Source organism: Schistocerca gregaria, chromosome 1 (genome assembly GCF_023897955.1).
Source record: "Schistocerca gregaria isolate iqSchGreg1 chromosome 1, iqSchGreg1.2, whole genome shotgun sequence".
NCBI lineage: Eukaryota > Metazoa > Arthropoda > Insecta > Orthoptera > Acrididae > Schistocerca > Schistocerca gregaria.
In genome coordinates this window covers 189,994,940-190,016,736 of record NC_064920.1, presented here as the reverse complement: position 1 = coordinate 190,016,736, position 21,797 = coordinate 189,994,940, and the positions used below count along the sequence as shown (strand labels likewise).

The 21,797-nt window shown below is 43.6% G+C and overlaps 1 protein-coding gene across 1 annotated transcript in view; it reads left to right on the top strand.

The window, feature by feature from the left end:
• LOC126285061 (coagulation factor IX-like) overlaps positions 1 to 21,747 on the top strand; it is a 106,840-nt gene extending 85,093 nt beyond the window's left edge. Inside the window, exon 8 of the mRNA XM_049984386.1 lies at positions 21,554 to 21,747. Coding sequence (XP_049840343.1) covers positions 21,554 to 21,694 — 141 coding nt within the window. The 3' untranslated portion in view covers positions 21,695 to 21,747. The remainder of the gene's footprint in view (positions 1 to 21,553) is intronic.
• Positions 21,748 to 21,797: the final 50 nt, after the last annotated feature.

The window sequence follows — 21,797 nt, the reverse complement described above, 5'->3', positions numbered from 1 at the left end:
TGATAGCTGTGAAGGTGAGAGAGGTGCTATGTATTCGGTTTACGAGGAGTCACGAGCACCAGAATGAGTTTGAGAGGTGTCCCATTGTAGGTCTCCAGTTGGCCAACTCTCAGATTGTTCAGTACACAGATTTTTGGGCCATTCGGATATGACAGTTACCCAGTGCTTGTGGTCTTGAGGGCAGCCGTACTCGTCACCAAGTTTCCAGTCTGCCAAGTCTGGCCACGACGAGGATCACCATATTTTGCCATATGGTTTCTGTACAAATGGTAGATAGTCTTCCACTCCCTGTATTTTACCCCTGCCACCTCTAAAATTTGGAAGAGAGTATTCCAGTCACCATTGTTAAAAACTTTGTCTAAGTACACAAATAATATAAATCACGGTTTGCCTTTCTTTAACCTATCTGTATGAAAAACCAAAGGGTCAGTATTGCCTCGCATGTTCCTACAACTCTCCGATATCCTAACAAATCGTCCCCAAGGTCGGCGTCTGCCGGTTTTTCCATTCTTCTGTAAGGAATTCGTGTTAGTGTTCTGCAACCATGGCTTATTGAACTGTTATTCGCTAATTTTTCACATCTGTCAGGACCTGCTTTCTTTGAAATTGGAACTATTATATTCTTCTTCATGTCTGATGGTGTTTCGCCTGTCTCAAGCATCTTCCTCAGCAGATGGAAAAGTTCTGTCATGGCTGACTCTCCCAAGCCTATCAGTAGGTCAAAAAGAAAGTTGTATACTTCTGCAGCCTCGTTTCAACTTACGTGCTCTGTCAAATTCTTCACCCAGTATCATATCTCCCATCTCATCTACAACTACGTCCATTTCCATAATATTGCACACTCTTGTATAGACACTGTGTATTTCATATCTGGCTTGTCTAGACCCTCTATATATTCGTTCCATCTTTCTGCTTTCCCCAGTCTCATAAACTAACATATCACAAGGACATTGGTGTGCTGACCACATGCCCCTCCATATCCAAATCCAGTGATGCTTGTGGGCGGAGGATGATACGGAGGCCGTCGGTTCCGATGGGCCTTCATAACCTGTTCAGGCATAGTGTTTTTCCGCCTTTACTTTTTGCTTACGATGGTTTTTCCATCTCATCTCTTGATATTCAGTCGTATGGCTCTCTCTTCTTCTAAGGTCTCTTTAATTTTCCTGTAGGGAGCAAGTAACTTCCCCCTATTAATATATTCATCTAAATCGTTACATTTGTCCTCCAGCGATTCCTTCTTAGCCATTTTGCACTTCCTGTAGATCTTAGTTTTTAGGTCTCTGTATTCCCTTTCTGCACTTCCTGTAGATCTCAGTTTTTAGGTCTCTGTATTCCCTTTCTCCTACTTCATTTACGGCATTGCTATACTTTCTCCTTCGATGAATTAAATTCAACATCTCTTGTGGTATCCAGAGATTTCTACTAGTCCTCGTTCCTTTTACCTACTTGATCCTCTACTGCCTTCGCCATTTCATCTCTCATAGTTACCCATTCTTCTTCTACCATACTCCTTTCTACTGTCCGCGTCAATCGTTCCCTAATGCTCCCTCTGCAACTCTTTGGAACCTCTGCTTCTTTCAGTGTAACCAGTTCCATCTCATTAAATTCCTAGCTTTTTGCAATGTCTTCAGTTTTAAGTTCATAACCAGTACATTGTGGTCAGAGTCTACGTCTGCCTGTGCAAATGTTTTACAATTTAAATTTGCCTCCAAATCTCTATTTTACCGTTATATAGCAATCTGTAACCTTCTGGTGTCTCCAGATCTCCCCGCGTATACAACCTTCTTTCATGGTTCTTAAACCAAGTTTAAGCCATGATTAAATCATTCTCTGTGCAAAATTCTACACGGCAGCATCCTTTTACATTCCTTTCCCGCAGTCAATATTCACCTACTATTTTTTCTTGCCTTCCTTTTCCTACTAACGAATTTCAACGCCCACGACCATTAAATTTTCGTCTCCCTTAACTATATGAATACTTTTTTTTATCTCATGATATATTACTTGAATCTCTTCATCATCTGCGGTGCTAGTTGGCATAAAAACTTGTACTGCTCTGGTGGTTGTGTGATTCGCGTCTATCTTGGCTACAATATTGTGTTCACTATACAGTTCATAGTAGCGTATTTGTGTTCCTGTTTCTTTACTCAATATTATACCTACTCCTGCACTACCCTTATTTGATTTTGTATTTATAGCCCTGTATTCATCTGACCAGAATTCCTACTTCATCTGGCGCCGAGCTCACTAATTTACACTATAATTTCATCCTATCTGTTTCATTTTTAAAATTTTCTAACCTTCATATCTGATTAGATCTGAGACTACACACTCCGATCGATAGAACGCCAATTTTTTCTCTCCTGATAACGACTTCCTCCTGAGTAATGCCCACCCAGAGATCCAAATGGGTGCTGTTGTTGTAAATAAATATTCAGTACCGCTGCCGGCTGCACTAATCATTTCTGTCACATAAGAAAACTCCCACTAAAAAGGAAAGTACATTTTAAGATCTCATTAACCATCTCTTCCCTGGCATCTCGTTACAAAAGGTAAAACATTAGCTTTAAAACCAAATCATCATATCAGATTTTCTAATTACTGACGACATTCATCAGAAAATCAAACTTTCAAACTTTCTGAACACCCACTTGGACTCATAGTTATCCATAGATGAGTAACCTTCTCACACTATTTCCACATCAAGTAAGCTCATAGTAACACATACACACTCATACAGATATATGACAGAACAAGAGCAAGCAAGCCGCACAGAAAATAAAAGATGAAATAATCATACTCATGTTAGAATAATATTGCCTCAATAGTGGAACAATAAATGTGTTTCTTTATCACAACCACATGGGTTTACAGATCAGGAGACAATGGGAAACTAAAAACTAGATTTACCAGGTGCAAAAATAGAACAACAGTATCACCCTGAGCAGTTAACCTGGAAAATGGATACTCATCATTGACTGCACTCTCAGACGAAGCTTAACATTCAGATACACAAAGCCACTATGTACACTGGTATGAGCACCTCCGACTCTTCATTCAATGCCATCTCTAACTAAGCCTGACTATACAGAATATACCCTTTCACCTGCTCACTAATGAAAGTTCTTTTGTGTCATTTCACTACAGTTCCAGCATATTCATACAATCTTGTAATCAAAGATATTAATAAGATAGAGAACAACATTTGTATCAATTCAACCATGTTAAGTCCACCACAGGAACAGCTGTACACAATCACACCAGCTGTCGCACAACACACACACACACACACACACACACACACACACACAGAGAGAGAGAGAGAGAGAGAGAGAGAGAGAGAGAGAGAGAACTCGGGAAAATTATATCAAACATACAAATAATCTTATAAAGCAACATTACACACACAACACACAAACAGAAAGAGAGAGAGAACTCACAGAAATTGTAACAGACTGCAAATTATCACATAAAGGCAGGAACTGTTAATAACAAAGAAATACACAAAAATCTATAGAAAGCATACCTGTAACAAGTTATAGAACCTAGATTTTACTGAAGATCAGTAGGCACCATTCTTTGATATGTCTCCATTACATAGGAAAGTCTCATATACAACACATGAAAAAAGCCATACAAACAAATAAAAAGTCACTGCACAAAATTTACAATAAGGAACTTATGGGCTGCCTGTTTATGCGCATACTGATATTAATTAAACGAGAAATAGAGAACTTGATATTCCACACATTGCAATAGTTTCAAACTTCTAGTGGTGCCAAACACTCATGCCCTGAAACTCACTGTGAAACTCATGAACATTTTATCTGAGCTTTCTTCAATTTGAATCAACATCGTCTAAGTGCAAAGGCATGTCAACGAATTCTTAAAATACAACAAACAAGGAAAACTATTCACTTGCAGCTCATCGCTGTGAGGTGCTCTATAACTCTACTGTCCTCTATAATTTCACAGTAAACAAATTTATTCATCGCTCCCCAACCATCTGGCAACAAAGAGGAACGTTAATTAGACTGTATTAATGCTGTGGCCTCTCTTGACACTTCAGCCCTTTTTGGCATTGCGCTAACAGTTCTCGACTCTGTGTTATGAGTCCAGCCACTGTATTGTTCATGTTCACAAAAACGCAATTCCTTGTAGACTAAGCAGATGAATAGATACTCACTTTAATAATTCACAGCAAGTTAGGAACACGAAATAGTGAAAAAGTTGGTCACAGCATGAGAGAATGTCATGAATAAGTTAATACTGTATCCTTTCTCATAAGAAGTTCCCTTCGAATTACCATAATAAAATGCACTGTCTCACAAAGATAGGGAGCAGCATTTATCACCAATTCACCAGTCAGTTGTCTACATATTCAAAGCTACAGGTACAAATTATCGTTTTGACAGCTTCTAGCCTATAAAAAATCCTGACTGATCGTAATCGATAATGGTTATGAAACATCTTTTCAAAATATCAGAAAAGACTAGTTCGTGAGATAACGAAAGAAGGTAACTGGAAAACTGGAAGTGGCTCTTTAACAAGTAACATTCAAGGTGAGTCCTACTCGATGAAACAGCTGAATTGGGACCCATTGTTGCTGCCAGTGGTGGCAACTCCACATAGTAAACCTAGCAACATGTATACCCCCACATGAACTCCATATTCTTCCTCCTTCACTATTTGCACACAATGAATAAAATTTCATTTCTTCCTTCTATCCTTCCCAGTACTGCCATTTTAATGGGCAGCAGTGAAATTAACGGGGCCTTGCCGGAGGTTGCACTGTGCCACCACTGCCCATCTCCAGTCTTCCTTCTTCTCCTCACCCCGACGCCACTACAGCTCTGCCGTCGGGTTACTCCGTATTTTCAAAACACTATTTGGACAGGCTGTGTTAAGAGCAGTTGTTAAGCGAATTTTCAGCACTGACGATCATGAAAGCTCATAATGTTACTGGTACTACATCGAATTCTGAGTGTGTAGACAATGTTTCTACCGTTTGCAAGGTATGATTGGAGTACAGCATATTTTTGGCCCTATCAACTACATATATCGAAACATTACGTTTATGTTAGAATACTTGCATTTACTTCAGTTACTACATAGAAAGTGTGGTACGTCTATGGTAAACTGGCAAAAGATATAATATATTTTAATATTAGTGCAAAAATGTTGAAAACTATAGATTTTAGTGTGAAATTATGTCACTTTATACGAAAATTATGGCCTTCTATGAGATTTATATGATATAGAGTTTATCGTATAATTCTGCCATACGAATGTTTTATGTTATCTTGACAAATGATACTGACTTTTGACTATAAGAAAGCCTCTATTTCCGCACCCAGCAGGAACTTTGTAAAAATGTTGAAAGTGTCATCACATTTCACGAAAAATTATGGTGTTGAGGTACATTCGTGAAGAGGTATTTCCTTGTCCTTCTCAGTCAGTGACCCTTATAGTGTCGAGTCAGCTTACCTGAAACATAGTTATTCACTAAACAACACAAAAATTATAAGACAATAGAGTAAATTCGTACTTTCTTTGCAGTGCTGTGTATTTTTGAACTATGATACTTTGCTGTAGGTAATTAGTCATATTTTGCATTTCACTGGAATATTTACATTGTGCTACAGATGCTTGGTGTGAAATAATATTGTAAGAAATGACGTCATAAGTTGTTATTAGAGTGATAAATAAGACAGTTTAGAGCAACACGTGTGTAAACGTGTATATCAGGATCTGCATTTCATCATGATGATAGGAATATAATTTAAGATTTCTGTTGTCGTACCTCAGCCATTCACTGATCAGCCAGAAAATTACGACCACCGACCCGTTATCGATATCAACCATCCAGGCGATAGCAGCGTCACCTGGCGATAAATGACTGCTGGTCAGACGTACTACGTTGCGTGCAGTGTCCGTGAGTGTGCTGTCTGTGTGTAGGATGGGGACGACTCGCGATGTATCTGAGTTTGACTGAGGACAGTCACCACGGTGCCGCAGAGGCCCGACATGAGCAGTTTCAGAAACTGCACATCTCTTCAGGTGTTCGAGGAGTGCTATGGTGAATGTCTTCAATACGTGACTAAACCAATGTGAAACCATGTCCACACGTCATGGGGTCGGGTGGCCGTCCCTCATTACAGATGTCAGACTTCGTAGGCTGGGAAGACTGGTGTAATAGAAGAGGCAGCGAACTTTGGTGGAACAAACAGTCCACTGAACAATTCTAACAATGGGCCTCCGCAGCCAACAAGCCATTCATGTACCAATGCTAACACCATAATATTGTCACTTATGACTGAAATCAGCATCTGACCATCGACTTTGGATATTGGTGCTGTGGCGGGGCTTTGCGTGGTCTGAAGAATCCAAGTAACTTCTTCATCATGCTGATGGGATGGCACGAATCCGTCTTCTTCCAGGGCAACAGCTCCTTGAAACCTGTACTGCAGGACGGAGACAAGCTGGAGGCTGCTCCATTATGCTCTGCAGAATGTTTACGTGGACATCCATATGTCCAGTGGGCATTGTGCAAGGCACCATGACGGCCAAAGGGTATAGTACCCTGGTTCCAGATCACATACACCTCTTCATGGCGATCATCTTTTCCGAAGATAGTTGCATTTTTCAGCACGATAATAGGTCACGTCACACGGCCAAGAGTGTGGAGGAGTGGTTCGAGTTCCAATTGATGTGCTGGGGCCGACATTCGCCAAATCTGAGCCCGACTAGAAACATCTGGGATGTGATCCAGTGTGCCATCAGAGCTCACCTCCCCCCCCCCCCCCCCCGGCCCCTTCGGCGGAATTTACGGGATTCAGGTGAATTGTGTGTGCAGATGTGGTGCAAACCCCTCCAATGCGTCGCTGCTGTTATCCATACCAAAGACGGACAAACCTGGTATTAGGTAGGTGGTCATGTTGTTCTGGCTTATTAGTCTGTGTGTGTGTGCGCGCGTGCGCGCATGTGTGTGAGTGTATGTGTGTGTGTGTGTGTGTGTGTGTGTGTGTGTGAGTGTGTGAGTGTGTGTGTGAGTGTGTGAGTGTGTGTGTGTGTGTGTGTGTGTGTGTGTGTGTTTGTGTGTGTGTATGCGTATACCATCGTCTGTCCACGTAATGCATCATTACAGTGCTAGTACCACACATAATGACAATGAAATGACGTCATAAGAAGCTCAATCTTCCATTTCTTTGTTGCTATCCATTGTGAAATTAGCGATAATTGCGAAAAATATTGTCCTTGCCGTGGTCGAGCACGTGTTGCTCTCCTACTTCTAATGCTTTCAAGGATAGAGTTGAAGTCCATACTGATGAAATCGTTTGTGCTAAAATGTTGTGTTGTCAGTTGAAACCCCGCTATATTCGATCGTTTGTCCAAACAAATTACAGTGCGCCACGTCTCACTTCAGTGTCATGAGTCAGGATGCTACGAGTAGTTTCATTCACAACGAACTGTTATTCTGAATGTACGTACCATCAGCAGCAAACATAGAACAGTCTCAAATACTTAAATTAATTACGTACCTTTCTTCCCAAATGCTTTGCGCTAATGGATAAAGAAACTCGAACATCTGCTTGCAGGGTAGAGATGTATATGTCGACGTCTCAGTCCATCATTATTGTCCTACGTCAGTTTAATTTCAGCCGCAGTTTATTCTTGTAGCCATGTCACGCGATTTGTCATCGTGGTCTACAGTGTTATATCTAATGTAATGCAGCACTCCACCCAAGTCTATCCTGAGCAAGCGTAATCCACCTTACCCCTATTTTGTCTACAGTTGATAATTACCACTCACTTAACCATAAACCTTGTTTCTCCTGCCGTGGCAGTTCTTCACTGATGACAACTACATCTAACTGCAACCTGTCTATTTGTAATCTATCTATTCTGTGTCAATCTGCTTTCTTTTTTTTTTTTAATGAAATCTTCCTGAGAAATTACTGCTTGGAGATCCGAATCTATTTTACCTCCAAAATGTTGTATCAAGGAGGATACCATCAACATTCAAGCAGACAGAAGAGCTTCCTGTCCTCAGAAAGTATAATGGCTGAAGTTTCCCCATGCCTTCAGCTGTGCCAGTTGTTAATAGCTGAAGGCAGGATTTGAGAGTGGTGCAGACCCCAGGAAGCCATGGACTCAGTTGTCAACAAGGCACTGTTAAAGCTGGTAGATTCTCCACAATGGTGTGGGCTGTGTTTACATGGGCTGGTTTCTCTGGTCTAACTGAAAGGCTGGTTGACTGTAAATGGTTAAGTTCAGCTACCTGGAGACCATATGTAGCCATTCATGGACGACGGACAACGCAGTGTAAGACTGCCATCATTTAGCGCCGAGTGCAGCGGCGTTTGCATAGAGTTGCCAGTGCTAACAGACAAGACGCACTGTCCGAAATAACTGTAGAAATTGGTGCGGGACGTAAGAAGAACGTATCCATAGCGAAAGTGAGGCGAAATTTGCCTATGCAAGCAGACGACCGACCCAAGTACCTTTCCTCACAGCATAACATTCGCCTGCAGCGCCTCTCAGCGGCTCGTCACCATATGAGTTGGTCCCTAGACGACTGGAAAACCGTGGCCTGGTCACATGTGTCCCGATTTCAGTTGGCAAGAGCTGATGATAACAAGCGAGTCTGACGCAGACCCCACGAAGCCATGGGCCCAGGTTGCCAAAAATGCACTATGCATGCTGGTGATGATAATCGTGTGAAGTTTGCTTAAATGGAACGTAACCAATTAACTTGCGACGTTATCTCTATTAATCTTATTTCACACCATATACCTATAGCATAATGTAAATATGCCAGAGAAATACGAAATATGAATAAGTACTCCCAGCAGAGGCTCACGTCTCAAAATTACACAGCGTTGCAAAGAAAGTAAGAATTTACTCTATTGTCTTAGACTTTTTTTGTTGTTTTGTGAATGACTATACTTCATGTACCCCGACTCTACACTGTAAGGACCAAAGACTGAGAAGGACAAGCAAATACCTCTTCACGAACGTACCTGTGCACCATAATTTCTCTTGAAATGTTATAAGACTCAACATTATTTACGAAGTTCGTACTCGAGATAGAGGCTTTATTATGTTCAAAAGTGAGCACTTTTTGTCAAGATAAAATAACACATTCGTATGGCACAGTTATACGATAAATTGCATACCACATAATACTCACGCAAGTCCACATTTTTCGTGTAATTTTTCACAGTTTCACATTGAAATCTATAATTTTCAAACTTTTTGCCGTGATATAATAAAATATTTTTTGCTAATTTACCGTACAGATACCAGACCTTGTATGTATTGAGTAAAGTGTATACAAACATTCCCATCTATCCGCCAGGATAGCCGAGAGCGCTAACGCGCTGTTTCCTGTACTCGGGTGGGCTCGCCGTCCCCGGATCGAATCCGCCTGGCGCATTAACGACGAGGGCCGGTATGCCGGCCAGCCAGGATGTGGTTCTTAGGCGGTTTTCCACATCCCGCTAGGTGAATACCGGGCTGGTCCCCAAGTTCCGTCTCAGTTACACGAACACAGACATTTGAAAACGTTCGCGCTGTTTCACGACTTACACTAGACACAGACAGCTGGGGTACACCACTTCCGTCCTGGGGGGTTTGGGGTGGCGGCAGGAAGGGCATCCGGCCACTCTCTGCAATTAACACTGCCAAATCCTCTATAACATAGCCGACCCCACGTTGGAGAGGGACAAAAGCCCGAAAAAGAAAGAAAGAAAGAAAAATACAAGTATTCCAAACACTGACTGGAAATGGTTAGGTTCGACTACTCGGACACCATTTGGACCTAGTGTTCCCAAACAACCATAGAATTTTTATCAGTGGTAGTTTTCCATGCCACCAGGTGGATAGGTTTGAAGAACATGCTGGATAATTCGAGCCACCAGATGGCTCGACATGAATCCCATCCAACATTTATGGAACACAATCGAAATGTCAATTAGTGCAGAAATTCCTGAACCTACGACACTTCCCAATAATGGTTGGCTGCAGAAGCAGCTGGAGTAATTATTTGTGCAGGGAACTTCCAGAGGTTTGTTGAGCCCATACCAAGTGGAGCTGCTGCACTACACTCTGCAAAACGAAGCCCCACACGATACTGGGAGGCGTCGCCTGACTTTTCTCACCTCATTGTATTGCGTTTCACAAGCTGGGCAAGGTCAATGTTTGAGAGGGCACGGTGGGCAGGCAGATTTGTATATCAAAGTAATACATAGTATGTAGCTGTTACTTGTATCTTCGCCCTACGTATCATAGTCCATTTTAATTTCCCTATATTTCAAACATAATTATGTCCTGTCTCTTGCCGAAATTTTAAGACGTTTATCTGTTAACGTTACTATGAGTGAAAGGATTGCTGTTATTTACTGCTTCTATATATATATATATATCATCTTTAATGGCCGGCCGCGGTGGTCTCGCGGTTCTAGGCGCGCAGTCCGGAACCGTGCGACTGCTAAGGTCGCAGGTTCGAATCCTGCCTCGGGCATGGATGTGTGTGATGTCCTTAGGTTAGTTAGGTTTAAGTAGTTCTAAGTTCTAGGGGACTAATGACCACAGCAGTTGAGTCCCATAGTGCTCAGAGCCATTTGAACCATCATCTTTAATGGGATCGAACTTGCATCTAGCACCATTCTAATAAGATTGCTATTCTTTCGCTATGTGATAGAACGGATGGACACTTCTTTCACTCATAAATTCTAACATTCTGCGTCGTGTCTGTTAGTTCTAAGTCGTGTCTCCCTATCACTTTTGCGCAACAACGTTTTGAGCGTTTTTTTAGGGAATTGACTAGTTTGAACCTGGGAGCTGTCGCTGGTGAGGAGACGCCAGACCACACATGACATGTAGAGTTCAGAAGAGTTCAGTGAGACTAGCGATAACATAATCAAATACTTAATGATTCCAGCGTCAGCTCCACTGCACTCTCTGTAAAGGAATCTTAATACTAACTAAATTTAGTGGAAGGGGTTCAAGGGTTTCCTATTCTTAGTTAGATGGTAAAATAACATCGAAAAAGCAGTTAAGTTAATCATTGGAAATTTTATTCTACTCACAAATCATTGTTTATAAATTGCACTATTGATGAAAGGAAATATTTGAAAAAAGGATGATAAAAACCGACTGCGTTCAACAAAAATGTGAACTAATATTCCCTAAATGGGTTTCCAAGTTCTACAATGGATCGAAGGATGACCTACGCCATATCACATCTATAATCTAGGTTAAAGTTAAGTTTCACAAAAGAGAAAACTATCAAAATGGTCTACAGTGACCGTCAATTATCTTTAATTACTTATCTAACTTGTCGTAAATTACAGTGGCTGATGTGGCTTCTCAATAATAATATAACAGAAAAATCATCGCGTTTCAGATTTTTACTTCACGTAGCAAATGTGAATACCATGAGATTTAATTGACGATCGACACTAGTATTACGCAAAAAGGGGTGTAACTGATGAGACTGCAGTTCTGAGTGAAGGCTTATGCACTCTCATGCAGCATCGGGTGCATTCATTACCTTGTCGTTGGTTAGGCAGTGTCAGGGGGCGGCGGGCGGCACAGCTCCACGCACCTCGCCATCTCGGAAGCAACTCCCTCCTAACTTCTCCTTATTACAATTTACCGAAGTTAGTTTAAAAAAAACTAGTTGGCTGTGTTTTAATCTGACCAATCAGGGTATCAATGTTAACCTCAAGCTCCGCCTACAAAATTCTGTCCATCCAATGAGAAACGTTATACTTTTCGTGGTGGGGCAATGTTTTTAACGTTTGCAACGTAACAGAGACGCGAAAAAGTCTCACGCTAAAACTTGCAGCTGGTGTGGCCCTTTTAGTGTTATCGTAAGATCTATACTTTTCTTCTGGAGGGCTTTATCTTTTAACATGGGCTGGGGCGTGGTTTTGACGACGTGGGTGTCCGTCCCTTATCGTAGGGCCTCCTAGTCTACACGATTCTGCTCTCGTTTCTCCCCTCGGAACTGCGTCAGTTTCAGAGACGGAAGGTATGACATGCATTTATGCGTTCTTGTGTTAGTCTGCGGTATTCCATTTGCTCACTCGTTGATCGTATTACTTTGGTTAATTTAATGTCAGGATTTATTTGGAGCTGTGTGACATACTGCCGGATTTATCATGTCAGGGTTTTCATGGAAGGTGTTGGATTTGCCTGACACCTTAGAAAATAAGTTGAAGACCATGAACTTGTTGTATCAACTGTTCAGTAGTGTTTACAGTTATGGAGGAGAATATCTGGATTAATACAATCATGAGTCTTGAACGTAAGTTTCTAATAGTGGCCCAGGCGCCGAGGCGCTCACAGGAGACTGTAAAGTCGATAGTACACGACGTACTTAACGTATAAGAGGTGTAGACGGCCTGCCATCTAGCGAAAGAGCGGGTGAAGCTTCGATGTTAGCAGACAGTTTATGCTGCAGTGGAGCGCGCGATGCCGATGAGTGAGGACAACGTAGCGCGCGCGTCCGTGCCAGCCACCTCGGTGGCCGGTCGGTGGGGCGTGCCCCGTCGGCCGCTCCCCACAGGACGGATACAATGGCGACGACCCCTGCAACGACAATGGATTCTGACAGGCAACATGATGAGGACAGGACCAGTAGGAGCACTATACGAATACAGAACGGAGGACAACATACGTCAAACCCCTATGACGACAGACATCAGATAACACAGAAAGATCGGCAACAACGGGAACTAAGACGTGAAATACAACACACTATTCTGCACTCAGGAAGTATACGACAACCGCACTAGTACAGTTCCTACTTCACTGCCTGACGAACAAGTAGACGACCTGAAACAATTTTCTCCACCAGAAGATGACGACGAAATGGAGGGTGTCTCCTCTGAAGAAGTTTGGACCGTGCAGCCCACCGACGGAGAGGGCGATTTTACACTAGTTCGCCAAAGAAAACGACTCAACGCTTCACCTAAGAACAACAACTCTCGGAAGCGACAACGTCCATAAGAGCTGAAAACTTCCAACTGTAATGCGGCTCCATATTGCATGGACCAGGCGAGTGACGTCAATCTCGAAGCAGATAAAGAGGGGACAGATGGCTCTGGCCGAACTCACTAAGCAAAGTCCCGCCCGTTACTATTTACTATACTAAGAACTACATGGAACTCGACAAGGCACTGAAAGCGAATATTGACGGCAGTCTTGAGGCCATCTACCAACGAGACAGGATCAAATATCACTTTGACTCCTATGAAGATCAACGAAGGGCCATCAATTTCTCTCCGCCGAGTGACATCCACTTTTTTACCCATCAGACTGCAGACGACAAGGACCTCAAAGTGGTTGTCAAACGTCTACCTGCCTGAGTTATGGAGGAGAATTGAAAGACTCAGTGATAGAAAAGGTTTTTTTTGTCATCAACGTCCACCAGTTGAAAAATCTAGACGACAGCACCAAGGAAGTACGACCTCCTGCTACTTATTGTGTCACGTTGCCAGCCCAAAAGGAAAACTATACAAGATTACGACATCAAATGCCTTCCATATACTAAAGTCGTTATTGAAACCTACAACAGACAAGATGGACCTGTTCAATATCGCCACTGCCAGAGATTCGAACATACAGCTAATTATTGCAGCTTGCGTGCTCGCTGCGTTCGATTTGGAGGGCAACACAGATCTTCAGCATGTACTCATCCCAGAGGGGCTCCACCGAAATGTGCTAACTGTGAAAAGGACCATCCTGCCACATGGCGTGGCTGCCAGAGGTACCAGGAACTGCTCAGGAAATACAGACAACGGTCTTCCCCGCAGCCCCCTCAACGGAGGTCTCGTGTAATACGGAACTCCAACCTGACGCCACACCATCCGCCCCACCGTCAGCAAACACCACAACAACAGCCAGCGGCGACACGGCAGCCAGTAACACAGCCCCCTCCTGGAGCACGCCCACCTCGAAAGCACCGCCAGCATTATTAATACGCCCAAGCAGCATCACCACGCCGACCGGAATCAGAAACTTTATTTAATCGTAAGTGTATTGAAGGCCTTTGGAACACCTTAAGATGGATCGCCCTAGTACCACGAGAAACCTGAAAATCTGTATATGGAACGCCAACGGAATGAAACACAAGAAAACAGAATTACAACGTCACAAAATCGACATCGCACTTGTATCTGAGACGCATCTTCGTCCAACAACTGAGCTCAGATTTCGTAACATGTACGTCTGTAGGCAGACAAGGCCAACGAGGTGAAGGGACCGCAGTTCTGCTTAAAAGGAAACTGTGGCACTATCATGAAGCACTCCAACATCTGGAGGCATCAGCAGTAAGGGTTCGATCGGCGGCAGGCAACATCACTTTCATCGCGGCGTACAACCTCCCCGGTAAAAACCTGGTGCCAGACGACCTATGGAGTATCTTCACCACTTTTGACAAAATCTGCCTAGGAGGTGGCCTCAACAGCAAGCTCGTAGAGCGGAATTCCAAGCTTACGAACCCTCGTGGACGAACTTTGATTGCCGTGGAAGAAGAACTGGGCTTCACAGTCCATGGTCCACGAGAGCCCACACGGATTCCGTACTTCGATCGGCAAGAAGCGGACGTCCTAGATATTGCTTTCATCAAAAACATTGGGACGAACCTCCAGCTCCGCACCGTCGACCATCTTTCGTCTGACCACCGACCTGTTCTCAGCATAGTGGAAAACGCAGCGGCCAACCTTCCGTCCCCCACCTCACAATCTCTGAACTGGGGTCAATTTCGGACATAGCTTGACTACAATATCCACCTGACACAGGACGTTTCAACACCGGAAGCCATCGACATCGCCGTACAAACTTTGACGCATAAGATAAATGTAGCCAAACAGCGCAACTACTCACACGGTCTACCCTGTAGTAGCTTTCGACGATTTCCCGTCTCTACTTCATGAACTGAAGATACAGAGAAACAAGAGCAGGGGACGTTGGCTGCGCTATGGAAACCCAATAGATCGACGAGAAACACACATCATAACACGAGCACTGCACAGGAGAGTGGCCAAGTGGCGACAGCAGGTCTGGGAATGTAAGATGAATAAATTCTTCTTACTTCGAATTCCGCAGGCCTCTGTCATTTCGCCTCTGCTTTTCAACTTATACGTAAATGACATCCCAACTGTCCCCCTTGTTACGGCGAGTTTTTTATGCGGACGATGCCGCAGTTCTTACAACTGGACGGCACTTGCACCAGCTAATAGCTAAGATGCGACGGCAACTTGCTGTAATGGGAAGCTGGGTGCTGCAAAATAAGATAGCGATCGACCCGACAAAGACGACAGCCGTTATGTTCACACGGAGGAAACCAGTTCTGAACGACAGACTCCAAATAGCTGATCAATTTGTCCCTTGGTCGCCGGGAGTGAAGTACCTCGATGTCTACCTTGACAAAAAAGAAGACGGCAGCCCAGAAGATGGCCAGGTCATTGATTCCGTTCCTGAAGAGTAAGGGTCTCAACCCTAAGACTTAACTTCAGTTGTATAAGGCAACGGTGGAACTCACAATGTTATACGGCTCCACCTTGTGGGGAACTACGTGCGCCTCCAACTACAACAAACTCCAGCCGCTGAAAACATTTGCCATCGATGGACCACAGGAGCTCCATGGTGGACAAGAAACGTCGACATCCGCACCACACTCCACGAGACAACTATACAAGAGAAGGTCCATGACAAGGCTCGACGAATGTTTGACAAAATCGATGCCCTTAGGGACGAAGTTCGACGGTTAGAATCGGTAGGAACGTTAAACCCTGCAAGATGGCACAAGTATTGAGTACCGAAGTCAATAACGCTTAACCCCCCATAGGCAATCTGTCATAACACGAGGAAGCAGTCACACATAACAGCCTAGACGCGTCTCACCATGCACAGCAGACAGACATCACCAAAGACAGCAGGCTAAAGGACCCATTGAGTGCCCAAGCCTAACTGAATGTGTAATAAATAAAGTGTTTTCCTTTTATCCTTACATCCGATCTTAGAAGAATAAGTCATCAAGGATGATCTCTCCAGCCCACACTTCCCGCTGAGTAACTTTTTATTAATACAGTAATAAATCAACTGAAAATTCTCTTTCTTGTGTTGCCGTTAGGAAAAATTTTTATTGTGAAAAAGGAGAGGGCAAATGAAGTATAAGCTTGCTTATTTAGGCACATAGAGAACAAAGATGAATATGTGATCCCCTAGATACGCTGTATCATAATGAGTTACTTCTCCAAATGTTTCATTGAGCGTTTATATGTTTTACAAAAATGTGCATCTAACGTGTTTGATCGGAATGCATCTTTTGTATTATTTCAGAATGCCAGATAGTGTCGTCTTGAAAGAATAACCACAAGAGTCAGTGCAGGTGTGCCGTCCGCGACCAGTGAGGACTATAAAAGCCGTTTTGCTTTTTTGCGATCGCACTAGTATGCCGAGATAAAAAAAAAAGTGGAACATACGAGTGACGCAGGCACGATAAACGTGCGTAAACCATGTGCTGATCCCTTACTATTGTGTCATTTGCACTAATCCCTTCATGTAAATCGATGGCAGCTTTTCAAAACAAGATACATCCATTCCGACTTATTTCCTAAATTCCTGTGGACCTTCGGGCATCAATTTCTTCGCTGACAGGGGGTCTATGTCGCTGCCTCACCCCTCCTTCCCAGCCAGCGTGGAACCCTGTTCCTACCCCTGGCGTGACCTAGTCGTTCTGCACTTCTCCTAACCACTACGGCAAACACTGTCACCACAAGTTCTGCGTAGATGACTGCGTCTACATCTACATCTACATCTACATCCATACTCCGCAAGCCCCCTGACGGGGTGTGGCGGAGGGTACCCTGGGTACCTCTATCGGTTCTCCTTTCTATTCCAGTCTCGTATTTGATTGTCGGTATGCTTCTGTGTGGGATCTAATCTCTCTGATTTTATCCTCATGGTCTCTCGACGAGATATACGTAGGAGGGAGCAATATACTGCTTGACTCGTCGGTTAAGGTATGTTCTCGAATCTTTAACAAAAGCCTGTACTGAGCTACTGAGCGTCTCTCCTGCAGGGTCTCCCACTGGAGTTTATCTATCATCTCCGTAACGGTTTCGCGATTACTAAATGATCCTGTAACGAAGCGCGCTGCTCTCCGTCGGATCTTCTCTATCTCTTCTATCAATCCTATCTGGTGCGGATCCCACACTGCTGAGCAGTATTCAAGCAGTGGGCGAACAAGCGTACTGTAACCTACTTCCTTTGTTTTCGGATTACATTTCCTTAGGATTCTTCCAATGAATCTCAGTCTGGCATCTGCTTTACCGACGATCAACTTTATATGATCATTCCATTTTAAATCACTCCTAATGCGTACTCCCAGATAATTTATGGAATTAACTGCTTCCAGTTGCTGACCTGCTATTTTTTAGATAAATGATAAGGGATCTATCTTTCTATGTATTCGCAGCACATTACACTTGCCTACATTGAGATTCAATTGCCATTCCCTGCACCATGCGTCAATTCGCTGCAGATCCTCCTACATTTCAGTACAATTCTCCATTGTTACAACCTCTTGATACACCACAGCATCATCTGCAAGAAGCCTCAGTGAACTTTCGATGTCATCCACCAGGTCATTTATGTATATTGTGAATAGCAACGGTCCTATGACACTCCCCTGTGGCACACCTGAAATCACTCTACTTCGGAAGACTTCTCTCCATTGAGAATGACATGCTGCGTTCTCTTGTGAAGGAACTCTTCAATTCAATCACACAATTGGTCTGATAGTCCATATGCTCTTATTTTGTTCATTAAACGACTGTGGGGAACTGTATTGAACGCCTTGCGGAAGTCAAGAAACACGGCATCTACCTGTGAACCCGTGTCTATGGCCCTCTGTCATGTCCAAAATGCAGTGATACGTAAACTTCATAATTTGCTTCTAACATTATGACATTCTATGAACATTGTAGTCCGCAATTCAATATAATAATAATAACTCAGAAAGCTCGGCTGTCTGGTATAAATCTTTTAGTTGACGACACACAGGCGATTTGCGTGTCGCTGTGGATGTTATGATGATGAGAAAACAACACCCAGTCTCTGGGTGGAGAAAATCTATGTTGCGGCAGGGAATCTAACCTAGGTCTATTGCATGGCAATCCACTGCACTGACCACTCAGTTATGGAGGCGGTCATCACGTATAATCATAATATAATTTCATTCTAGCTGCATAAGATGACAATAACTGCTTAATAAATACGAACATAGGCTTCTTAGGAGTTTCAGTGTGAGTAAATAAAAGCTTAACATCTATCACACTCAAGCCTGCATTTCGGAATACATACCCTTGTGGCACGGGTGAAGACTTACTCGTTAGGTGTATCTTGTGCTAGGGCTAACGAAAAAGTTGACAGGTCCAGACTTATACTCTGGGGGTGTTGGTATAGACTTGTATACAATTGGCACTGAGTGATGGGTGTATGTTGTTCAGTGCTCGCTTCTCCGGCTCTGAGGACTGGCAGTGGACCACGGTTTCAACAAACATATTGCTTCCTCCTACATATACAGGCTGAGTCACCTAACATTGGATATACTTCGTATACCACATCAAATACTGACGAATCGATTCCACAGACCGAACATGAGGAGAGGGGCTAGTGTAATTGGTTAATACAAACCACAAAAATATGCACGGACATATGTTTTTTAACACCAACCTACGTTTTTTTAAATGGAACTATGTTAGTTTTGTTAGTTTTTGAGTACCATTCCTCCGCAGTCCGATCGTGTTTATCGGAGAGCACCGAATTACGTAGGGATTCAAAGCGAACGGTGGTGGACCTTAGCTACAGAAGAGGCTGGAACAGCACATTACGTCCACATGCTAACACCTTTTTATTGGTCTTTTTCACTGACGCACATGTACATTACCGTGAGGGGTGAGGTACACGTACAAACGTGGTTTCCGTTTTCAATTACGGAGTGGAACAGTGTGTGTCCCGAAATGTCAGGCCAATAGTTGTTCAATGTGGTGGCCATCATTTGCTGCACACAATTGCAATCTCTGGCGTAATGAATGTCGTACACGCCGCAGTACATTTGGTGTAATGGTGCCGCAGGCTGCCACAATACGTTGTCTCATATCCTCTGGGGTTGTAGGCACATCACGGTACACATTCTCCTTTAACGTACCCCACAGAAAGAAATCCAGAGGTGTAAGATCAGGAGAACGGGCTGGCCACGTCCTACGAAACGCCGTCGAACATCCTGTCAAGGGTCAGCCTAGTGTTAATTGCGGAATGTGCAGGTGCACCATCATGCTGATAACTCATACGTCGACGCGTTTCCAGTGGGACATTTTCAGGCACAGTGGCAGATCATTCTGTAGAAACGCGATGTATGTTGCAGCTGTTTGGGCCCCTGCAATGAAGTGAGGACCAATGAGGTGGTCGCCAATGATTCCGCACCATACATTTACAGTCCACGGTCGCTGTCGCTCTACATGTCTGAGCCAGCGAGGATTGCCACTGACCAGTAGACTAATGCATGTTCCGTAGATTCACTGCCCCGTGGTTTGTGAAACCCGCTTCATCGGTAAACAGGTGGAACTGCAACGCATTCTCTGTTAATGCCCATTGACAGAATTGCACTCGATAATTAAAGTCATCACTATGTAATTGCTGATGTAGCGACACATGAAACGGGTGAAAGCGGTGACGATGCAAAATGGTTCAAATGGCTCTGAGCACTATGCGACTTAACTTCAGAGGTCAACAGTCGCCTAGAACTTAGAACTAATTAAACCTAACTAACCTAAGGACATCACACACATCTAAGCCCGAGGCAGGATTCGAACCTGCGACCTAGCGGTCGCTCGGTTCCACACTGTAGCGCCTAGAACCGCACGGCCACTCCGGCCGCCTGGTGACGATGCAGTATGCACATGACACTACTTTGACTCAGTCCACCGGCTCTCGCAATGTCCCGTGTACTTATGTGTGGGTTCATGGCAACAGCAGCTAACACACCAACTGCACCCGCTTCTCCTGTGACGGGCCTGTTACGGACCCGTTTGCGTGCTACGACCATACCTGTTGCATACAGTTGGCGATAGATGTTTTGCAATGTGCGGCACGTTGGATGCTCTCTGTCCGGCTACCGTTCTGCATACACCCTGCAGGCTTCAGCTGCATTTCGTCGACACTCGCCATAGATGAGTATCATCTCCGCCTATTCAGAGTTCCAATACACCATGGTCTCAGTTCCTACAACACTACACTATCACAGACGTCTGGTAACACGGTGTACTACACTTGGGAAGCGTGCGGAGACGAATGCAGAATAACAATAGCAGCAAGCGCTACATGCGGACACTGCGACAGGTAGACCAAACCACAACAGTGCACTACAGCCACACTCGTAAACGCGGTCGTCATCGTAAACATGTCCCTGCAGATGCTGCTCGCCGACCGTGGCCCGTGTTTGTTACAACACGCAACTGAACGTCGGAGGTTTCAAGCGTCAACTTTAGGTTATAATATGTCCGGATATAATTAACATTTTACAATGCAACAAACGGCACTGATTACGTACTTGTTAATATGTTCAGAAGTGCTAAAAAAAATAACGTGGTTCCATTTCAAGAAACGTAGGTTGGTGTTAAAAAACATACTTGCGTGCATTTTTGTATGGTTTGTATTAAACAGTTACACTAGCCCCTCTCCTCACGTTCGGTCTGTGGAATCGGTTCGTCAGTATTTGATGTGGTTTACGAAATATATCCAGCGGTAACGTTAGATGTCTCACCCTGTATTTCGCAAATGTCCATGAAGTCAAAATTTGAGAGTGTGCCGAGCTCATCCTGAGGCTTACCAACATTCAATCTTCCTGCTCTCCATTCTTGACAAAAACAGGGAAGGGGAACAAGAAGGATCCTCTGCCACGCATGCTAAGATGACATTCGGAGTATATAGATGTAGATGTAGAACAGATTTCGCTTACCAAAACTCTTCTTCATTTTCGCAAATCTCATCTTACGGTATCACGTCGACTCTTCTCTAGTGGCGAAGCCACCTTGAAGACTAATGTCCAACTAAGCATCAGTACTCCCTAAGCTTTCTTCCAATACAGACCGTTTTTAAGGCCGTCACAACTTGAATTAGACTGTAATTACCTGCTTACTGTGTATAAAAGCCACTATCTTACCCAGTCTGAAAACTTAAAAGATAGTGCCTTCACTTCGAATTGTTGCGCAGTCACTAATTAGACAAAAAGTGGCTAGTACTTTAGGGCTGTATGACTACATTTCGTCAAGTAACAGGTGGAGGGCTGCATAGTTCTTAGAAACTTCTCTTTTCCTTACTTCTTCTCGTGCTGACGACTTGAACACTGACTGTGACTCTGTGCTTGCGTATTTATCTAAATATACTGTGATTAGTCTATTACGATTATTCGTAAATTAATGCTTCGATGTCTGCATCTGCAACAGTGTGGACTAAAGCATCTTTTTACTTACAGGGTGATCACGGCAGCGGTGCTATGATTGGCGATTCCGTAACAGGAGTAGTCTCTTGGCTTCATGTGACTGACACAAGTGATGTGTTAGTGTTGATGAATGTAACCAGCTATAAGGGCTTCTTTTCATCATACGTTACCTGACTTTTATTGTATACCATTAGTCATAGCTTTTATTAAAGAATTATTGCTTCCTATAGTTCTGTACATCGTGTATCAAGATTTGTCATCATTATTTCCATTGTTA